This window comes from Neomonachus schauinslandi, chromosome 5, assembly GCF_002201575.2.
Source record: "Neomonachus schauinslandi chromosome 5, ASM220157v2, whole genome shotgun sequence".
Lineage (NCBI taxonomy): Eukaryota > Metazoa > Chordata > Mammalia > Carnivora > Phocidae > Neomonachus > Neomonachus schauinslandi.
The window spans coordinates 140,933,627-140,952,322 of record NC_058407.1 but is presented as its reverse complement, the minus strand read 5'-3'; the positions used below and the strand labels follow the sequence as shown (position 1 = coordinate 140,952,322).

The following is an 18,696-nucleotide window of genomic DNA, read 5'->3' as shown; positions in this document are numbered from 1 at the left end:
GCGGAGGCTCTTACCACTTCCCGCTGCAGTGCACTCATCATCCTGCTCTGTCCTTTCAGATCTTCGAACAAAGTATCCATTCTTTCTGGCTGCATCTGTCAAATAAGCCGAGTCCATGGGCCAGGGGTGCAGGTTCTGGTCCTGGCCCTGCTTGCCCCACAGCTCAAAGACAAGGACTCAGCTCTAAGTGACTGAGTTGGAGAAGGAAGAACAGATTCCAAAGCAAGTGTTTCCCAGTGAGTGGGAAAGGGGTGGAAGAGGGTTTCCTGGGAAAATAAGTTTGGAAAATGCTGGGCTTAAAAAGTATTCAATGGGCTTCTACAGTGCAGGACTTTCCAGAGCCTTTAGTGGTAAAAAAAAGTACATTAAGAATCTCCAAGAGGTAGGCTGAGGAGGCACTGTTTTCTCCAACAGATTTGTTGAAGGAATCTTTTTAGTGTTTTGGTTTTTTTTTTTTTTTTTTCCTTTGTAGTGTTTTGTGATGCCCTTTCTTCTCAGACGGGAGCTACCCAGACCAAGTTCTCACAGTTGCCATGACAATCAAATGTGTACACTGACCTGTGAATTGGGGATAATACACCAAACCATGCTATCCGGGGACAAGCTGTAAAACCTCAGCCACAATACCAGCCTGCCGGTGTGGAGGCCTGGCCTCTGAGCCCAGCTCTGACTCACCAGCTGTGACCTCAGGCTTCAGGGATTGTGTCCTTACACATCATGGTAAGGAGTGAGTATGTACCTGGGTTGATGTCCCTGTGACTCTCAAGGGCGAGAGCCTGTATGCCTGTGCTAGGTTTGTTCCACATTTCAGTGTGGACAGAGCTTTACAGAATAGGAAAAGGTGTTCTCTTTCTGCTAAGTTGTTGGTATGCAAGCCTGGAGTCTTAGGGAGTACCTGCCTGAGAATGAAGCCAACCCACAGAAAAACATCACTGACAGAGAGATGTTGATGGAGTGTGAGCACCTAGATCTGCTTGTACCTGAAGGCAACTGTGGACTTTTTAGTAAATGAGACATTAAATTCTTTTCTTTTGCCTAAGCCATGATGAAGTAGGTTTCTGTTACTTACAAATGATGTCATAACCCAGAAGTGTGGGAGCCATGGAGAGTTTAGTGGGATGGGCCAAGTGGCTGGGCAATGTCTAACCCCTTCTCCTGCTCTCATAGCTGTGTTCTTTGACTAAGAATAGGCTCCTTAGATGTACCCTGTCACCCCAACCACCTGAGGTCCAAGCAGCATGGCCAGCCTAGAAGATGCTGGAGAGGGTCTACCTTGTCAACTATGTCCTTCAGTCTGTCCACATCCTTTCTGAGAGTTTCAGTGGTGTTCCTGAGTGCATAAATGTCAGTAAGCAAATCCTGCAGAGTCTTCATGGACTAAAGGGGAAGAAGAGGGGAAAATGTAAAGTTTGGTGTGGTTGGGGGAAAAGGTATATAAAATGCAGAAATTCTCTGTTGTTGGCCATGATCCAAGAAGTCCTCTTAGCTCTACCAAGGCCTGGGCTGGAACATGCTCAGAGGCCAGCAAATGACACCAAAGTCAATGCTGAGATCTCAGGTGGCCTGGGTGGGAAGGAGACAACTCTGCATTTGAATGCATTCATTAACCAGGAGTCTCATTATGAAACATGTCAGGACTTTCAGTGGGAGTAACTGGAACATCAGCAAGGCAGTTATGATCAGAGTTACATTTTTATTTATTTACTTATATATTTTTTAAAGATTTTATTTATTTATTAGAGAGAGAGAGAGCATGAGAGGAGCAAGGATCAGAGGGAGAGGGAGAAGCAGACTCCCTGCGGAGCAGAAAACCTGACATGGGGCTTGATCCTGGGACTCTGGGATCGTGACCCGAGCCAAAGGCAGACGTTTAACTGACTGAGCCACCCAGGCACCCCCAGAGTTACATTTTTATTTATTTATTTATTTAATTTAATTTAATTTAATTTATTTATTTTTAAAGATTTTAAAGATTTTTATTTATTTATTTGAGAGAGAATGAGAGACAGAGAGCATGAGAGGGAGGAGGGTCAGAGGGAGAAGCAGACTCCCCGCTGAGCAGGGAGCCCGATGCGGGACTCGATCCTGGGACTCCAGGATCATGACCTGAGCCGAAGGCAGTCGCTTAACCAACTGAGCCACCCAGGCGCCCCTATTTTTAAAGATTTTATTTATTTATTTGAGACAGAGAGAATGAGAGACAGAGAGCATGAGAGGGAGGAGGGTCAGAGGGAGAAGCAGACTCCCCGCCAAGCAGGGAGCCTGATGCGGGACTCGATCCCGGGACTCCAGGATCATGACCTGAGCCGAAGGCAGTCGCTTAACCAACTGAGCCACCCAGGCGCCCCAGAGTTACATTTTTAAAGGGTCCCTCTGGCTGCATGTGTAAATTGGCCCTGGGAGGGGGAGGGTGGAGGCCAGAGGACCAGTGAGGAAACCTCCAGACAAGAGCTAATGAGCTGATGGCTCATAGCTCAGCTCCACCACTGACTGGGATTGTAATTGCATCTTCCTAGGTTTTAGATTCTGTAATCATAAAATGAGTATAAAAAATGTAATGATGAGGGACGCCTGGGTGGCTCAGTTAGTTAAGCACCTGCTTTCGACTTGGGTCATGATCCCAGAGTGTTGGGATCGAATCCCACGTTGGGCTCCTTGCTCAGCAGGAAGCCTGCTTCTCCCTGTGCCTGCTGCTCCCCCCTGCTTGTGCTCTCTCTCTCAAATAAATAAATAAAATCTTTTAAAAATGTGATGATGAAAAAAAAATATGATGATGTATATGAAGGGTCCAGTGCATAGTTAGGCATTCAACTAACAAAAACAACAAACGGCAAAATGGCAAAAGTCCTTCTTATCAGTAATTACATTACATGTAAATGGATTAAACTTTCAGTTAAAAGGCAGACATTGGCAAAATGGATAAGAAAACATGATCCAACCTCATGCTGTCTACAAGAGACACAATGTATAGTCTAAGATACAAATAGGTGAAAAAAAAAAGATAGTAAAAGATATACCATACAAGCAGTAATCAGAAGGGAACTGGAGGGGTGCCTGGGTGGCTCAGTGGGTTAAGCGTCTGCCTCTGACTCAGGTCATGATCTTGGGGTCCTGGGGCAGGCCCCATGTGGGGCTCCCTGCTCAGCGAGGAGTCTGCTTCTCTCTCTCTCCCACTGCCCCTGCTTATGCTCCCTCTCTCAGTCACACTCTCTCTCTCAAATAAATAAAATTAAAAAAAAAAGTGAACTGGAATGGCTATACTACTAATATTGGATAAAATAGACTCTAAGACAAAAATTGTTGCTAGAGACACAGGGGAACATTTATAATGATAAGATGGTCAATCCCTCAGGAAGATATAATAATTATAAACATATATGCACCTAACAACGTAGCCCCAAAATATATGAAGCAAAAATGGACATAACTGAAAGAAGAAATAGGCAATTCAAAAGAATAGTTGGAGACTTCAATACCCCATTTTCAATAATGAATAAAACAGGGCGCCTGGGTGGCTCAGTCGTTAAGCGTCTGCCTTCGGCTCAGGTCATGGTCCCAGGGTCCTGGGATCGAGTCCCGCATCGGGCTCCCTGCTTGGAGGGAAGCCTGCTTCTCCCTCTCCCACTCCCCCTGCTTGTGTTCCTGCTCTCGCTGTCTCTCTGTCAAATAAATAAATAAAATCTTTAAAAAAAAAAAAATAATGAATAAAACAACTAGATAGAATATCAGCAAGAAAATAGATTTGCACAACATTTTTTTTTTTTTTTTAGATTTTATTTATTTGAGAGAAAGAGAGAGCATGAGCAGGGGGAGGGGCAGAGGGAGAAGCAGAAGCAGACTCCCTGCTGATCAGGGAGCCCAATCTAGGGCCCAGTCCCAGGACCCCAAGATCATGACCAGAGCCAAAGTCAGATACTTAACCAGCTGAGCCACCCAGGCACCCCTAGATTTGCACAACATTATAAACCAACTAGACATAACAGACACCTACAGAACACTCCATTCAACAATGTCAGAATATACATTCTTATCAAGCACACACAGAACATTCTATAGGACAGACGGTATGCTAGTCATTAAAACAAGTCCCAATATGTTTTAAAAGGACTGAAATCACGCAAAATGTGTACTCTGACCACAATGGATTTAAAGAAAAAATCAGGGCTCCTGGGTGGCTCAGTCGTTAGGCGTCTGCCTTTGGCTCAGGTCATGGTCCCAGGGTCCTGGGATCGAGTCCCACGTCAGGCTCCCTGCTCGGCAGGAAGCCTGCTTCGCCCTCTCCCACTACCCCTGCTTGTGTTCCTGCTCTTGCTATCTCTCTCTCCGTCAAATAAATAAATAAAATCTTAAAAAAATAAAGAAAAAATCAATAACAGAGGAAACTATTGGAAACTGACAAAGAAATTGAAATTAAACAACATTCTCCTGAATAACCAATGGGTCAAAGAAGAGATCACCAAGGAAATTTAAAAAAAAAAAACAACAAACTACTTTGAGATGAATTAAAATGAAAACATAACACACCAGAACTTATAGGATGCAGCTAAAGCTAACCTTAAGATACTGGGAAAAAGCAGAGCAAACTAAACCTGAAGCAAGCAGAAAAACTAGAGCAATAAAGAGTAAAATGGAAACTAATGAAATAGAGAACAGAAAAATAAGACAGGAAATCAATGAAGCTACAAGCTGGTTCTTTGAAAACATCAACCAAGTTAGCAGATCTTTAGTGAGACTGACCAAGAAATAGAGAAGAATCAGAAATACAGGAGGGAACATTACTATTGACCCTACAGAAATAAAAGGACTTATGAAGGAATGCTATGAACAACAGTAGGCCAACAAATTAGTTAAGCTGGATGAAATGGACAAATTCCTAGAAAGACATAAACTACCAAAACTGATTCAAGAAGAAATAGAAAATCTGAATAGACCTAAGACAAGTGAAGACATTGAAATAGTAATAATAATAATAATAATAAAATACCACAAAGAGAGGCCCAGGCACAGATGGCTTCACCAATGACTTCTATCAGACATTTATTTATTTTAATTTTAATTTTATTTTTAGAAAGATTTTATTTATTTGCCAGAGAGAGAGAGAGCACATGAGAGAGAGAGAGAGCGAGAGAGAGAATAAGCAGAGGGAGAAGCAGGCTCCCTGCTGAGCAAGGAGTCTGATGCAGGACTCGATCCCAGGACTCTGGGATCATGACCTGAGCCGAAGGCAGACACTTAACCAACTGAGCCACCCAGGCATCCCTACAGTTTTATTTTATTTTTTTAAAGATTTTATTTATTTAATTGACAGAGACAGTGAGAGAGGGAACACAAGCAGGGGGAGTGGGAGAGGGGGAACCAGGCTTCCCGTGGAGCAGCGAGCCTGATGCAGGGCTTGATCTCAGGACCCTGGGATCATGACCTGAGCCGAAGGCAGATGCTTAACGACTGAGCCACGCAAGCGCCCCTAAAATTTTATTTTTAAGTAATCTCCACATCCAATGTGGGACTCGAACTTACAACCCCAAGATCAAGAGTCACCTATTCTACCAACTGAGCCAGCCAGGTGCCCCTTCTATCAAAAATTTAAAGGAGAATTAATACTAATTCTTCACAGCCTTTTCCAAAAAATAGAAGAATTCCAAACTTATTCTATGAGACCAGTATTACCCTGATACCAAAATCAGACAAAGACATCACAAGAAAACTAGAATATATATGTAAAAATCCTCAAAATATCAGCAAACTGAATCCAGCAACAAATAGGACAACCCAATTAAAATGGGCAAAAATCTGAATAGGCATTTCTCCAAAGATAATATTCAAATGGCCAATGAGCACATGAGAAGATGCTCAACATTATGTCATCAGGGAAACACAAATCAAAACCACAATGAGATACCACTTCATACCCATGAGGATGGTTAGAATCAAAAGCCAGAGGGCGCCTGGGTGGCTCAGTTGGTTAAGCGACTGCCTTCGGCTCAGGTCATGATCCTGGAGTCCTGGGATCGAGTCCCACATCGGGCTCCCTGCTCAGTGGGGAGTCTGCTTCTCCCTCTGATCCTCCCCCTCTCATGCTGTTTGTCTCTCATTCTCTCTCTCAGATAAATAAATAAAATCTTAAAAAAAAAAAAAAGAATCAAAAGCCAGAAAATAATGTGTTAGTGAGGATGTGGAGAAATTGGAACCTTCCACACATGGCTGGTGGGTATGCAAAATGGTGTGGCCATTTTAGGAAACAGTGTGGCAGTTCCTCAGAAGACTGAACATAGAGTTACCAAATGACCCAGCAAGTCTACTCCTAGGTATATATCTAGGAGAAATGAAAACATGGGTCCACAAACTTGTATATGAATATTTATAGCAGCATTATTCATAATAGCCAAAAGTGGGAATGATCCAAATGTCAATCAACTGGCAGATGGATAAGCAAAACATGATATATTCATAATATGGAGTATTATTCAGCCATAAAAAGGAATGAAGTACTGATTGCAGAAAGATGAACCTCAGAAATATGACGCTAAGTAAAATAATCCAAACAGGGATGCCTGGGTGGCTCAGTTGGTTGAGCATCTGCCTTCGGCTCAGGTCATGATCCTGGGGTCCTAGGATGGAGCCCAGCGTTGGTGTCCCTGCTCAGTGGGGAGTCTGCTTCTCCCTCTCCTTCTCCCTCTGCCCTCCCCCATCCTGCTCGTGCTCGAGCTCTCTCAAAACATCCTAACACAAAAGACAACATATTGCAGGACTCCATTTATATGAAGCATCTAGAATAAACAAATCTATAGAGACAGAAAGCAGGTTAGTGGTTGCTTAGGGCTGGGGGTGAGTTGGAGGGGGGGGCTGAGGAAATAGAGTGGTGATAAAGGGTATGGGGTTTCTTTTGGGGGTGGTGAAAATATTCTAAAATTGACTGTGGTGATGGTTATACAATTCTGTGAATAGATTAGAAACACTGAATTGTCCACTCCTTCAATGCATGAATTGTACGGTATGTGAACTATATTCCAATAAAGCTGATTGATCAATCAATAAATAAATAAATAGCACCCTGTGCTATGTATTTCTTGGGATGGAAGACTGATTTCCCAAATTGATCTACAGATTAAGCTTAATCCCTATGAAGATGCCAGTGTGCTCTTTTTCATAGAAATTGACAGCTTGATCCTAAAATCCATATGTTAATGCAAGGGACTCAGAATAGCCAAACAATCTTGAAAAAGAAGAACAAAGCTAGAAGACTCAAACTTCCTGATTTCAAAACTTTCTGCAAAGCTAGGTAATTGAGACAGTGCGGTAGTGCCATAAGGAAAGATACATAGATCAATGGAAGGGAATTGGGAGTCCAGAAAGAAACACTCACGTCGGGGCTCCTGGGTAGCTCAGTTGTTAAGCGACTGCCTTCGGCTCAGGTCATGATCCCAGGGTCCTGGGATCGAGCCCCACATCGGGCTCCCTGCTCCGCGGGAAGCCTGCTTCTCCCTCTCCCACTCCCCCTGCTTGTGTTCCCTCTCTCACTGTCTCTCTCTGTCAAATAAATAAATAAAATCTTAAGAAAGAAAGAAAGAAAGAAACACTCACGTCTACAGTCAGTTGGTTTTCAGTAAGAGTGCCAAAACAAATCAATAGGGAAAGAATTGTCTTCAACAAATGGTACTGAACAGCTGGAAATCCACATGAATGCAGCTGGACTCCTACCTCACACCATATACAAAAACTAAGTGAAAGTGGCTCCTAGACCTAGATGTAAGAGATAAACCATAAACCATTTACTCCTGTGTTGTAGAAGAAAACATAGGAGTAAATCTTCGTGACCTTGGTCAGGCAGTGGTTTCTTAGATATGCCACCAAAAGCATAAGCGACACCGCACCAAAAAAGGTGACAAAATAAAGAGAGGCATACGCTGTACTTCAGCAAAATTTAAAACTTTGCATATCAAAGGACACTGTCGATAGAGTGAAAAGACAATTCAGAATGACAGAAAACATTTACAAGGGACGCCTGGGTGGCTCAGTCGTTAAGCGTCTGCCTTCGGCTCAGTTCATGATCCCAGGATCCTGGGATTGAGCCCCGCATCGGGCTCCAGCCTGCTTCTCCCTCTGCCTGCCGCTCTCCCTGCTGTGCTCTCTCTCTTTCCCTCTCTGACAAATAAATAAATAAAATCTTAAAAAATTTACAAATCACACACATGGCATCATATATCCGGAATACATAAGTAACTTTTTTTTAACATTTATTTATTTTAGAGAGAGAGAAAGTGTGCACACGTGCGTGTTTGAGCAGGGGGAGGGCAGAGGGAGAGAGAGAATCCTCAAGCAGACTCCCCGCTGAGCATGGAGCCCCACTCGGGACTCAATCCCAGGACCTGAGATCATGACCTGAGCCAAAACCAAGAGCCAGCCATTCAACCGACTGAGCCACCCAGGCGCCCATATATAAAGAACTCTTACAACTCAACAATAGAATGACAACCCAATTACAACTAGGAAAATAATCTGAACAGATATTTCTCCAAAGAAAAGACACAAATGGCTGGTAGGCACACGAAAAGATGCTCAACACAGTTAATCACCAGGGAAATGCAAATCAAAACCACAATAAGGTACACTTCATACCCACGAGGGTGGCTAGAATCAAAGAGGTAGAAACTAAGAAGCGTTGGTGAGGAGGCAGAGAAATTGGAGCCCTCACCCACCGCTAGTGGGAAAGCAAAATGGTGCAGCTACTTTGGGAAACAGCCTGGCAGTTCCTCAAACCTGAAACACAGAGTGATCATGTGACCCAGCAATTCCACCATGAGGTATATGCCCAAGAAAAATGAAAACATACGTCCACAGGAAAATGTGTACCCCACTGTTCATAGGGGCCACGACTCCTAACAGCCTAGTGTTAGTGGGGGAAACAGCCAAATGTTCACCAACTGATAAACAAAAGTAATCTATCCATTCTGTGGAATAGCATTTGGCAATGATAAGAGTCAAGTACTGATACATGGGACAGCATGGATAAACCTTGAAGACATCATGGTAAGTGCAAAAGTGGGGCTCAAGAAGGAGCAGGAAGAAGAATGATAGCTAATGGTTAAGGGTTTTTTGGGGGGCTGTTGAAAATGTCCTAAAATTGATTTTAATAGTTGCAGAACTCCGTGAATATACTAAAATCCCTGAGCTGTACACTTTTTTTTTTGAACTGTGCACTTTTTAAATTTTTTTAAATAGGCTCCATGCTCAATGTGGAGCTTGAACTCATGACCCTGAGATCAAGAGTCACCCACTCTACAGACTAAGTCAGCCAGGCGTCCCTGAACCATACTCTTTAAATGGATGAATATTCTGGTATACACACAAATATATGTATGAATATATTCCAACAAAGCTGTAAAAAAATAGCATCCTTGTTTTAGAAAAAATTGGGGTAAGTCCAATACAATCTATTGGATGGCTATTTGGGAGTTGTTAATTTTGTCAGGAGTGGGGGCGCTGGGTGGCTCAGTTGGTTAAGTGTCTGCCTTGGGCTCAGTTCATGATCTCAGAGTCCTGGGATTGAGCCCCTCCTCGGGCTCCCTGCTCAGCGGGGAGCCTACTTCTCCCTCTCCCTCTGCCACTCCCCCTGCTTATGCTCTTTTGCTCGCTCTCTCTCAAATAAATAAAATCAATCAATCAAACTCTGGTTCTGGGCAGGGCCTGCGAGCCTGCAATTCTGGGAGAGCTCCGCAGGTGGGGCTGGTGCTCCAGCAGGCTCGGGAAGCCTTGGGTCGGAGCCTCCTGAGGGGTCTTCGGGGACAAGTACATACTGCGAGCAAGGGGAGCCCAGTTTTCCTTGCTCAGCAGTTCTCAACAGGGGCGAGTTGGCCCCCAACAAGCATTTGGCCAAGTCTGCAGACAGTTTTGGTTGTCACCACCAGGGGTCGCTCCTGGCACCTAGACGGTGGAGGCCAGGGATGCTGCCCAACATCCCCCAGTGCACAACATAGTCGTCACCGCAGAGAATTATCGGTGAGGGTGAGGGACGCTGCAATCTCAGCGTCTAGTAAGGACTTGTGGCAGTGCCCGAGCTCCAGATCTGGCAGTGTGCTAACCATGCCTGTGGAGCCCCGCAAACCTTTCAAGAGCCCCCTTGTTGTCAGCCCTCGTTTTCTGGGCACCATTCACCCCGTCTGGGGTGGGTGCTAGGGCTGGCAGGCTAGTCTTTCCCCACTTTGGGCCCTCACACCTTGACAGGTGTTTGTAAAGGACGCCAGCCCTAGAGGAAGGGGGTCAGCGGCAGGTGAGGTGACCTGGACATCGACATGACATTTGGTCTGCCAGCCTGACCCGCTGATTGGTGCAGACACTTAGCTAAGCAGCTTGCACCATCCCAGAGCCAGCTACCATGGCAACCCCCTCGAAGAGGAGGGGCTGGGAGGCGGTCATTGTGGTAACTCCCCACAACCGCAGCCAGGCCTGGAGTTGGGGGGGCACATTCTCTAATCCTAGGTGTGCAAACAGTCCTCTGAGGGCTGCACACCCATGTCCGAGCCTGTCTGCCAGCGTCCTTCACGAGCTGGCTGGGTCACTCTGGGTACTGTGCATTCCAGAAGTCTCCACCCATCAAGGCAGGCGGGGGCGGGGAGGGGGGAAGGCTGCTCGGACACTGTGTCCACGTTTCTAGCCTCCAAGGCCTCCATAACCTGAACTGGGCCACCCATGCAGCCTTCTTTATCTCTAGCAACAATTCCCGTCTTCAAGTCTGTCTTGTCTGACATGAGCTGCATGGCCACTCTAGCTCTCTGCTGATTGCGGCGTGCATGGCATATCTTTTTTTCTATCCTTTTACTTTCAACCGATTGGTCTTTGAATCTAGAATGTCTCTTGTCGAGGGTATAGTGAGATCATGCCTTTTTTTCTTTTAATCCAATCTGCCAATATCTGCTGTGTGTGTGGTAACATGAAGAATTCAGTGGCATTCGGTACATTCACAAGGTTGGCAACTGCCACCACTATCTAGTTTCCGAACATTTTCAACACTCTGAAGAGAAACCCTGTACCCATCAGCAGTCACTCCCACTGCCCCCACCTCCTAGCCCCTGGCAAATGCCAATCTACTTTCTTTCGCTACGGATTTGCCTGTTCTCGGTGTTTCATAGAAACAGAAGCATGTGGTATGTAGTCCTGTGTGTCTGGCTTCTTCACTGAGCACCTGATTTAATATTGGTCCATGTTGCCTCACCTCTCAGCCCACCTTGGCCAGACCGCACCCTCTCCCTGTCCCTCAGGGCTCTGGTGCCTGACTTTGCTGAGGTCCCAGTCATCCCAGTTTCCCTGCTCAGTTCAAGTCTCTGGATAATACTAACAGTGGCCACTGATTGGATGCCCAGAATACCTGGAGCTCTGTGCTGAGTACTTCCCACGCATTATCTTGTTTAGTATTATCTCTAGGCAATCCTGGGAGGGGGAAACCATGATCATCGCCCGACCATTCCAGTGGGTAAGTGACAGCACGCTCAGCACTCTACATTCCTATGCCTTTTACCGACTCTCTTGGCCCAGGTTTGCACCACCTCCCCATTTTCTGACAGTGTGGGACCCTGAGTGGGTTAACCTTTCAGTGCTTCAATTCCTCACCTGTAAGCTGGGGATCGTAATCACACCTGTCTCACAGAGGTGCTATGAAGATCAAAGGAGCTAACAGACATAAGCCTCTGGCTCACTTGGAGCATGGTGAGCGCTCCTTCTAGCGGTTTCCCTGGGGAGGGAGCCAAACAGAGCTTCGAGGGTGAAGGGGACAGTGAGGAGATGAGGGAACCAGGGAATGGCAGACTTTGGTCTGTGTTTCCAAACTCTTTTCATCACTGCAAAAGGAGACCTCATAACCACTAGGCTATCCTTCCCTACCCCTCTCCTCCTCCCCCAGCCCCTGGCAACCACCAGTCTGCTTTCTGTCTCTATGGATTTGCCTGTTTCATACAAATGGAATCATACCATATGTGGCCTTTTGTGTCTGGCTTCTTTCCTCAACACTTGACAAAGGATACAAGCTTGGAGCTTTGGCTCTGCCTTACTCCAAAGCCCCATTCCTGCCCCTGTGTTTGGGGAGAGCCCATCACAAGGGACATAAGGGAATAGAGGGTAAGATGCCTGGGAGGAGAGCAAGGAGGGCAGGAAGCTTCGGGAGGCCAGGTGGTTTACCTTTGCCGTGGCTTCTTCGTTGCCCTCCACCATCTTCCGGAGCTTTATCAGGTGCCACAGGTCCTGGGCAGGCTGGCCCCTGCCCTGGCTGCCCTCCAGCAGCTGGGAAGTGGAGGGCAGGTCCTGCAGCACGGCCAGCTGGCTCTCCATCTTGTCGATGCGGCTCACCACGTGGTCAAAGACATTGCTGAGCCTCTTCATGGGGCTGAGGACGGGCTGGGCGTCTGCTTCCCGGGGCATGAACACAACTGGTGAGGTCTGGAGAAAGTCCTCGTCTCCTGAGAGGACCTTCTTGAGCTCAGCCATGTGGATGTGCTCCAGGATGCCCTGAAGCAGGAGGTGCAGGGCCTTGAAGTTCACCACCCCGCACTGCGGGATGGCGATGTTGACCAGCTCGGAGAACGTGAGTGAGAAGCTCATCCCGCAGGTAGGCTCGGTGTGGCTGGGCTTCTGGGCGTCCTCGGGGACAAGTGGTGGCTTTCAGGGAACCCACAAGCTGTGTGGACAGATCCGCAGAGGTCCAGGGAGGCAGCAGGTCATGGGAGAAAATGGCCTCTGTCCGGGCCGGAGTTCAGATGAGAGCTTCTGGTTGCTAGGACACCAGAGAACGTGGGCGAGTGGGCGTGCTTCTGAGAGCCCGGAGTGGGGCAGGGTGGGTGCTCAATTAGAAGGTGCTGGGTGTTTGAACAGATGGACGGTCAGCCTTTCAGTTCAAGCCCTTCAGTTATGGAAGACCGATGACCCCTTCCAAGAAGCATGCAGCGAAGGTGATGGGGAAGCAGCTCGCTTCTTGGAAGCCTCTAGAATCAGGACAGGAGAGAGTTCTTGGAGTTAGGAAAGTCTGGGTTTTGAGAAAAGAGGATGCAGAGAAAAGAGACCAGCTTCGTGCTTCAAATGCCCTGCAGGTGTTCGGGTTTCTGGCGGGGGTGGGGCTGGTGGTAAAAAGGGTAAGAGGCAGCTGGCTTCCCACAGGTCTGAACCCTGCATGGCCCTGCCCACCCAGGGGCACCAATGAGGACGCCCGTGCCAAACCCTGCTCTGCTTCCCCCTAGGGCCAGGGCTCGCTAACACGTCAGTGCCCCAAGGACATATCTGTGAGCCAGCTGCCACAGGACCTGGAAACCACATGGGGCCCTATGTGGTCAGGCCCCACTTGTGTCAATTCTTGGACAAGAAAACGGCAGCCTGCTCGTCCTGGTCTCCGATGGAAGTCTGCAGGGAAGGTCCTTGGCTTAACCCCTAGAGCCCCGACTCCTGGCCCACCCCACCGTTCTGGGCATGATACACACTGCTTATATACAGCGCGTGGCAGGAGTCCTGCTCGGGGGTGTCGTTGGCTAAGGGGCAATCTCCCCCAGCTTCCCCATAGAAAGTGGAGCACCTGTCCACTCTGGGTTTATGGAGATGGGTGCATGACTCTTTATCAACAGCTGTGTGACCTTGTGCAAATGACTTAATCTCTCTGAGTCTCAGCTTCCCTGCTGGCTAAATTGGAAATAAGACCTTCCATGTGAGGTTGCCGCCGGGAGGGCAGTGCGTGCGTGTGCGTGTGCGTGTGTGTACATAGAAATAATACATGTGAAGGGCCAGGCCACTATGACTCAAAATAATTCCTTTCCCCCAGAACTGACCTGATATCCCACTCCTACCAATGATCGTGGCCATCAGAGAAAGAGCCCAGGAGGCTCGTTATGAATTCAATGGAAGTGTATTTTCAGGGATGTTGTTTGCTAATTACGTGTTCTTTTTTTTTTTTAAGATTTTATTTATTTACTTGACAGAGAGAGACAGTGAGAGAGGGAACACAAGCAGGGGGAGTGGGAGAAGGAGAAGCAGGCTTCCCGCTCAGCAGGAAGCCCGATGCTAGGCTCGATCCCAGGATCCTGGGATCATGACCTGAGCCGAAGGCAGATGCCCAACAATTGAGCCACCCAGGCGCCCTAATTACATGTTCTTGACCTCACATCAGCAAATGCTTCTGCTGAGGCCATTACTAGTCTATCCACAAAAGCTAGTTCTTCAGGAACAGTGGGCACTCATGTCGGACTCTCCACGCTACCGTGGCCAGTAATCTCCAGACACACCAGCCTGCTTTGAAAGAATTGCTTAATTACATTAAAGGAATTTGTCCACCTCAAGAGGCGATAATAATAATAATGATAATAATAAATAAAATGACAACAACAACAAGAAAACACACAAAGACCCACTCCTCCCCAGTTCAGTCTGGGTCCCACTTGGATACTCCTTTTTTTGTTGTTGTTTTTGGTAACAGCTTTATTGAGATATAATTCCCATACCATACAATCCACCCATTTAAAGTATACAATCCAGTAACTTGTAGTATGTCACAGAGTTTTGCAGCCCTCACTGCAATCAACGTCTGCCCATCACCCTAACCAGAAACGCCGTGCCCATTAGCACGCACTCCCCACCCTCCAGTGCCTGGCATTCATTAACCTACATTCTGTCTGCAGATTTGCCATTCTGGACATTTGTATAAATGAAATCATATCATGTGTGGCCTTTTGTAACTGGTTTCTTTCACCTAGCCTCATGGTTTCAAGGTTCATCCACATTGTGGCAGGTATCAATACTTTGTAGTACATTGTAGCAGGTGTCATTCCTTTTCACGGTTGAATCATATTCCACCGTATGGATGGACCAGTTTTTAAACTGTCCATCCTCGGATGGATATTTGGGGCAATTCTACCTCTTCACTATTGTGGATAATGCTGTTACGAATGATACTGTACAAGTCTTCAGTTACTTGGTGTCGATGGCTTAGGGGCCGAGCCGCTGGGTCAGACGGTGAGTCTGTGTTAACACTTTGAGGAACTGCCAGACTGTTCCACAGTGACTACAGTATTTTACCTTCCCACCCCCAGCTGTGGGGGTTCCGATTTCTCTCCATCATCATCAACACTTGTGATTGCCCATCTTTGTCATTACAGCTGGTGGTGGGTGTTGGATTCTCCTTGCTATGTAGCTATCAGACATCAGGCTTATAGCCCCCTGCCATACACTCATTTATCCTGGGCAATCAGGATGGTTGTTTGAGATTTTCAGATGTTTAAAATGACCACCCCTCCAGGGGCGCCTGGGTGGCTCAGTTGGTTAAGCGACTGCCTTCGGCTCAGGTCATGATCCTGGAGTCCCGGGATCGAGTCCCGCATCGGGCTCCCTGCTCGGCAGGGAGTCTGCTTCTCCCTCTGACCTTCCTCCCTCTCATGCTCTCTGTCTCTCATTCTCTCTCTCAAATAAATAAATAAAATCTTTAAAAAAAAAAAATGACCACCCCTCCAGTGAGTCACGTTTCCCTGAAAAGAACACCCAGAAACCTTGGAAAAGATGCAAGCAGGCTACCCGGGGGAGCACCCAGAGGGACGGCCACTCTCTCTTCAAGCACACTCCACCAGGGGTAACTTGGACGGATGACCTTTCCCCTCCCAAACTTGTCTCTGACCCTAGCAGATGTCATAAACGACACAACCGCCATCCCAGCGAACCAGGTGGAGTGTACCTTCACGAGCGGATCATGAAGCCCTGAGTTTCTTGTTGTCAACCCAGGGTGAGTTGATGCTCAGACAGACATTCTTGCTGCACCTATGTAAATGCTACATGGGTGGGTCAAGTGGAATGCGATGGGTCAAGTAGAACAGTTTGTGACTAGGCTTTAAAAAGAAAAAGCCACCGGGCTCTCTACGGAAAGCCAGCTGGACTCTGGGGCAGGTTTTCACAGCCTGGGTTTGGCAATCGAGGCCGCAGTCTTCAGGATCTGGAACCAGAGCCAGGAGCCAGGTTTGTTTCTGATAATGACCTGTGTGGCAGGCGGCTGATGCATTCTGTGCAGCAACGGTCCGGTGACCGGTGAGAGGCCGGACCATCTCACTCTGCAGGACGGCAGGAGGGAGGGTGTAACCCGAGCCCAGCTTTGGTGATGTTCTCTGAACCAGCTCCTGACCAGCAACAGTTGGCCACGGCAAAGCTCTGGATACTGGAGACCAAGCTTCTGAGGGCCAACTGTGGATGCCTCTGGCTACACGGGGAGTGGAGGGAGAGAAAAGGAGCCCCTGAATGGGGAACTGGCCTGGAGCTATGGGCCCTGGGGCTGCTGGGAGGGCCTTGGTATGCTCCACTGGACACCAACAACCTCACAGAACGTCAGCCCCCGACGGGGCGGCTCTGCCCCCATGATGGGCCGACCCAAAACAAGACCAGGGGCAATCACGTCTGAACTCAAAAACAAGAACATTGTCCAGACCACAAACATGACCAGACAGCCCCCCATCCTGGCTAATATGAGTGACCGTGGCTTCTTGACCCACAGAGCATTAGTGCTCCTTCATTCCTCTTGCCTTCTAGATGAGACTGCTTGAGAGACCTGGTCACAGAATTACCTCTGCTTCCCAACCGCGCCAATCCAAAACACTCCCCCATTACCTAACACGGACCCCAATTCTGTAAGCTCTTCTAACTTAACCCCCCACCAACATGCCTGTGGGTTCCTCAATTCAAGTGCCGCCCTGACATCTTTGGGCCTCCGGGGGCTTCTGAATCCCCTGTACTCATCATATGTGACCCCCCCCGCCCCCCCACCCCAACAGCTGCCACCATTGTTGGAAAAAGCTCCCCACCCAGCCAGTTCTTCTGCCAGCCAGACCAGCCACACTCCACCCTGTCCTCAGTTTGGGAGGGCTTCGGTTTTCCTGCCAGCTTGCAAGCCAATCACATCCTCCTGCAGGAACCAGGAGGCACCCCATCCCATTATTATAAAGGGCAGCCCACAACTCTTGCTGGTTCACTCTGTTGCTGACTGCAAGCCCAAGTGGCCCCACGTGGTGAGTGGTGTCCTTCTTCCCCCCCCCCAGCCGTGAGTCCATGTGACTAATAACTGCTGTCCATCTCACCTGGCCAGCACCAGGTATCATACTATTGAGGGCGGGGGTCCCTCCCACACCACCATGTGCCAACAAGTCAGTGAGCCCAGCTTTGCTCAACATAGTGGGTTCTTGGCTGCAGGGGCGGATCCTGCAAACTTAACGAAAAACCTTGCAGTGGGCAGAGCTTTGTGGATTTTGGAACTGCAGGCGAGGGATTGAGGAGTTGTATTATTACAGAACTCTGAGCAAGACTTTCCTCAGCGGGCAAGGGACCATCAGGGGAAATGAGTAGCTTAGCACAGAAACAAGGATGTAGAGAGGAGCAGGGGGCCAGACCAGGGGCTCCCCACTGGCCTTATGAAGAAGTGTGAGTGCCAGAATTTGAAGCAATTCTGGTCACTGGGGTTAAGTGGGTATGGGTGTAATGGGGTATGGGGTATGGGTAAGTGGGTGTAATGGTTCTTTGTCATTTGGGGGGGATGCCCAGCATCCAAACCATCCCTGTATTGGGGGAGGAAGCTTCCACCTGAGGAGTCCTGGTGGGAGGCGGAGAGCTGCTGACTAGCTCCCCAGATCACTCTGAAGTGAGGGCAGGGGCACGTTTTGGTCACTCCCGGGGCCCAGGGTGTGTGTGTTCCTCCGGGCTCGAAGAGAGTGAAGCTACTAAATCAGCGCAAGTTGCAATCGTTCAGAGAGCTGGAAATGCACCGCAAAGAGCCCCATCTGGTCTCAGGCCTTCGAGATAAGGCTACAAGCTGACCACAGAGATACCGATCTGTTCCCCCGCACCCGGCACTGGGCCTGGCCCTTCGTTCTTTTCTTCAACCAGTATTTACTGGGCACCTACTATGTGCCAGAGGATGCTCTTAATTCTGGAGGAGACCACAGCGAGCAGGTCTGAGGAGGTCTCTGACCTCACAGAGCTTGCTGCCTAGCGGGGAAATGTTATTTTACAACAAAGAAATAAACTAACGTCAGGTAGAGATAGGAGTTAGAAACATAATGAAACACAACAAAATGACAGTGAGGGCTGGGCACTAATTTAATCGGGCTGGTGGGGTAGCCAGGCTCCAACACCGCCCCCCCTCCGGCCCGGCAAAGACACCTTGTGTGGCCCCTCCCACATGACACCAACAACCCTGTAAGTATACACCAGTGTACACTGGGTACAATGTATACGTGTATACCACCAATGCACATCCACGGACATACTGGCCTTCACTCACTTCACATTACAGAATGGCAAGATTTGGGAAAGTTGTGTGTGTTGCAGGTGATTTGATGCCACTAAATCAAAACAGTTGTGATAAAATGCAATAAATAAATAAATAAAGCCAATGCGTTAGACCTGAGAGGATTCGTAAACTTTAAAGATCACATCATTTTAGGTCTGGAAATAAAACACTTGTTACAAAAACAAACGAGCCGAAGACCGGACCATTTGAGTAGAAGAGGATACAACGCGACTTCACAGGCTGTGCCTTGCTCCCCAGGAAGCGCCCCTGCCCTTCGGTCACCAGGCAGCACCTACGATTTGGCACAGCTGAGTTCTGAGGGCAGAACCCCCGATAAGACAATTTCAGGACAGGGGCGCCTGGGTGGCTCAGTCGTTAAGCGTCTGCCTTCGGCTCAGGTCATGATCCCA

At 48.0% G+C, this 18,696-nt stretch overlaps 1 protein-coding gene across 1 annotated transcript in view; it reads right to left on the bottom strand.

Annotated features, from left to right (window-relative positions):
* The window catches only part of C5H16orf96 (chromosome 5 C16orf96 homolog), a 36,813-nt gene extending 24,225 nt beyond the window's left edge, over positions 1-12,588 (bottom strand). The window contains exons 1-3 of the mRNA XM_021698011.1: positions 12,169-12,588; positions 1,273-1,377; positions 15-95 (exon numbers count right to left, since the gene is read on the bottom strand). Coding sequence (XP_021553686.1) covers positions 15-95; positions 1,273-1,377; positions 12,169-12,588 — 606 coding nt within the window. The remainder of the gene's footprint in view (positions 1-14; positions 96-1,272; positions 1,378-12,168) is intronic.
* Positions 12,589-18,696: the final 6,108 nt, after the last annotated feature.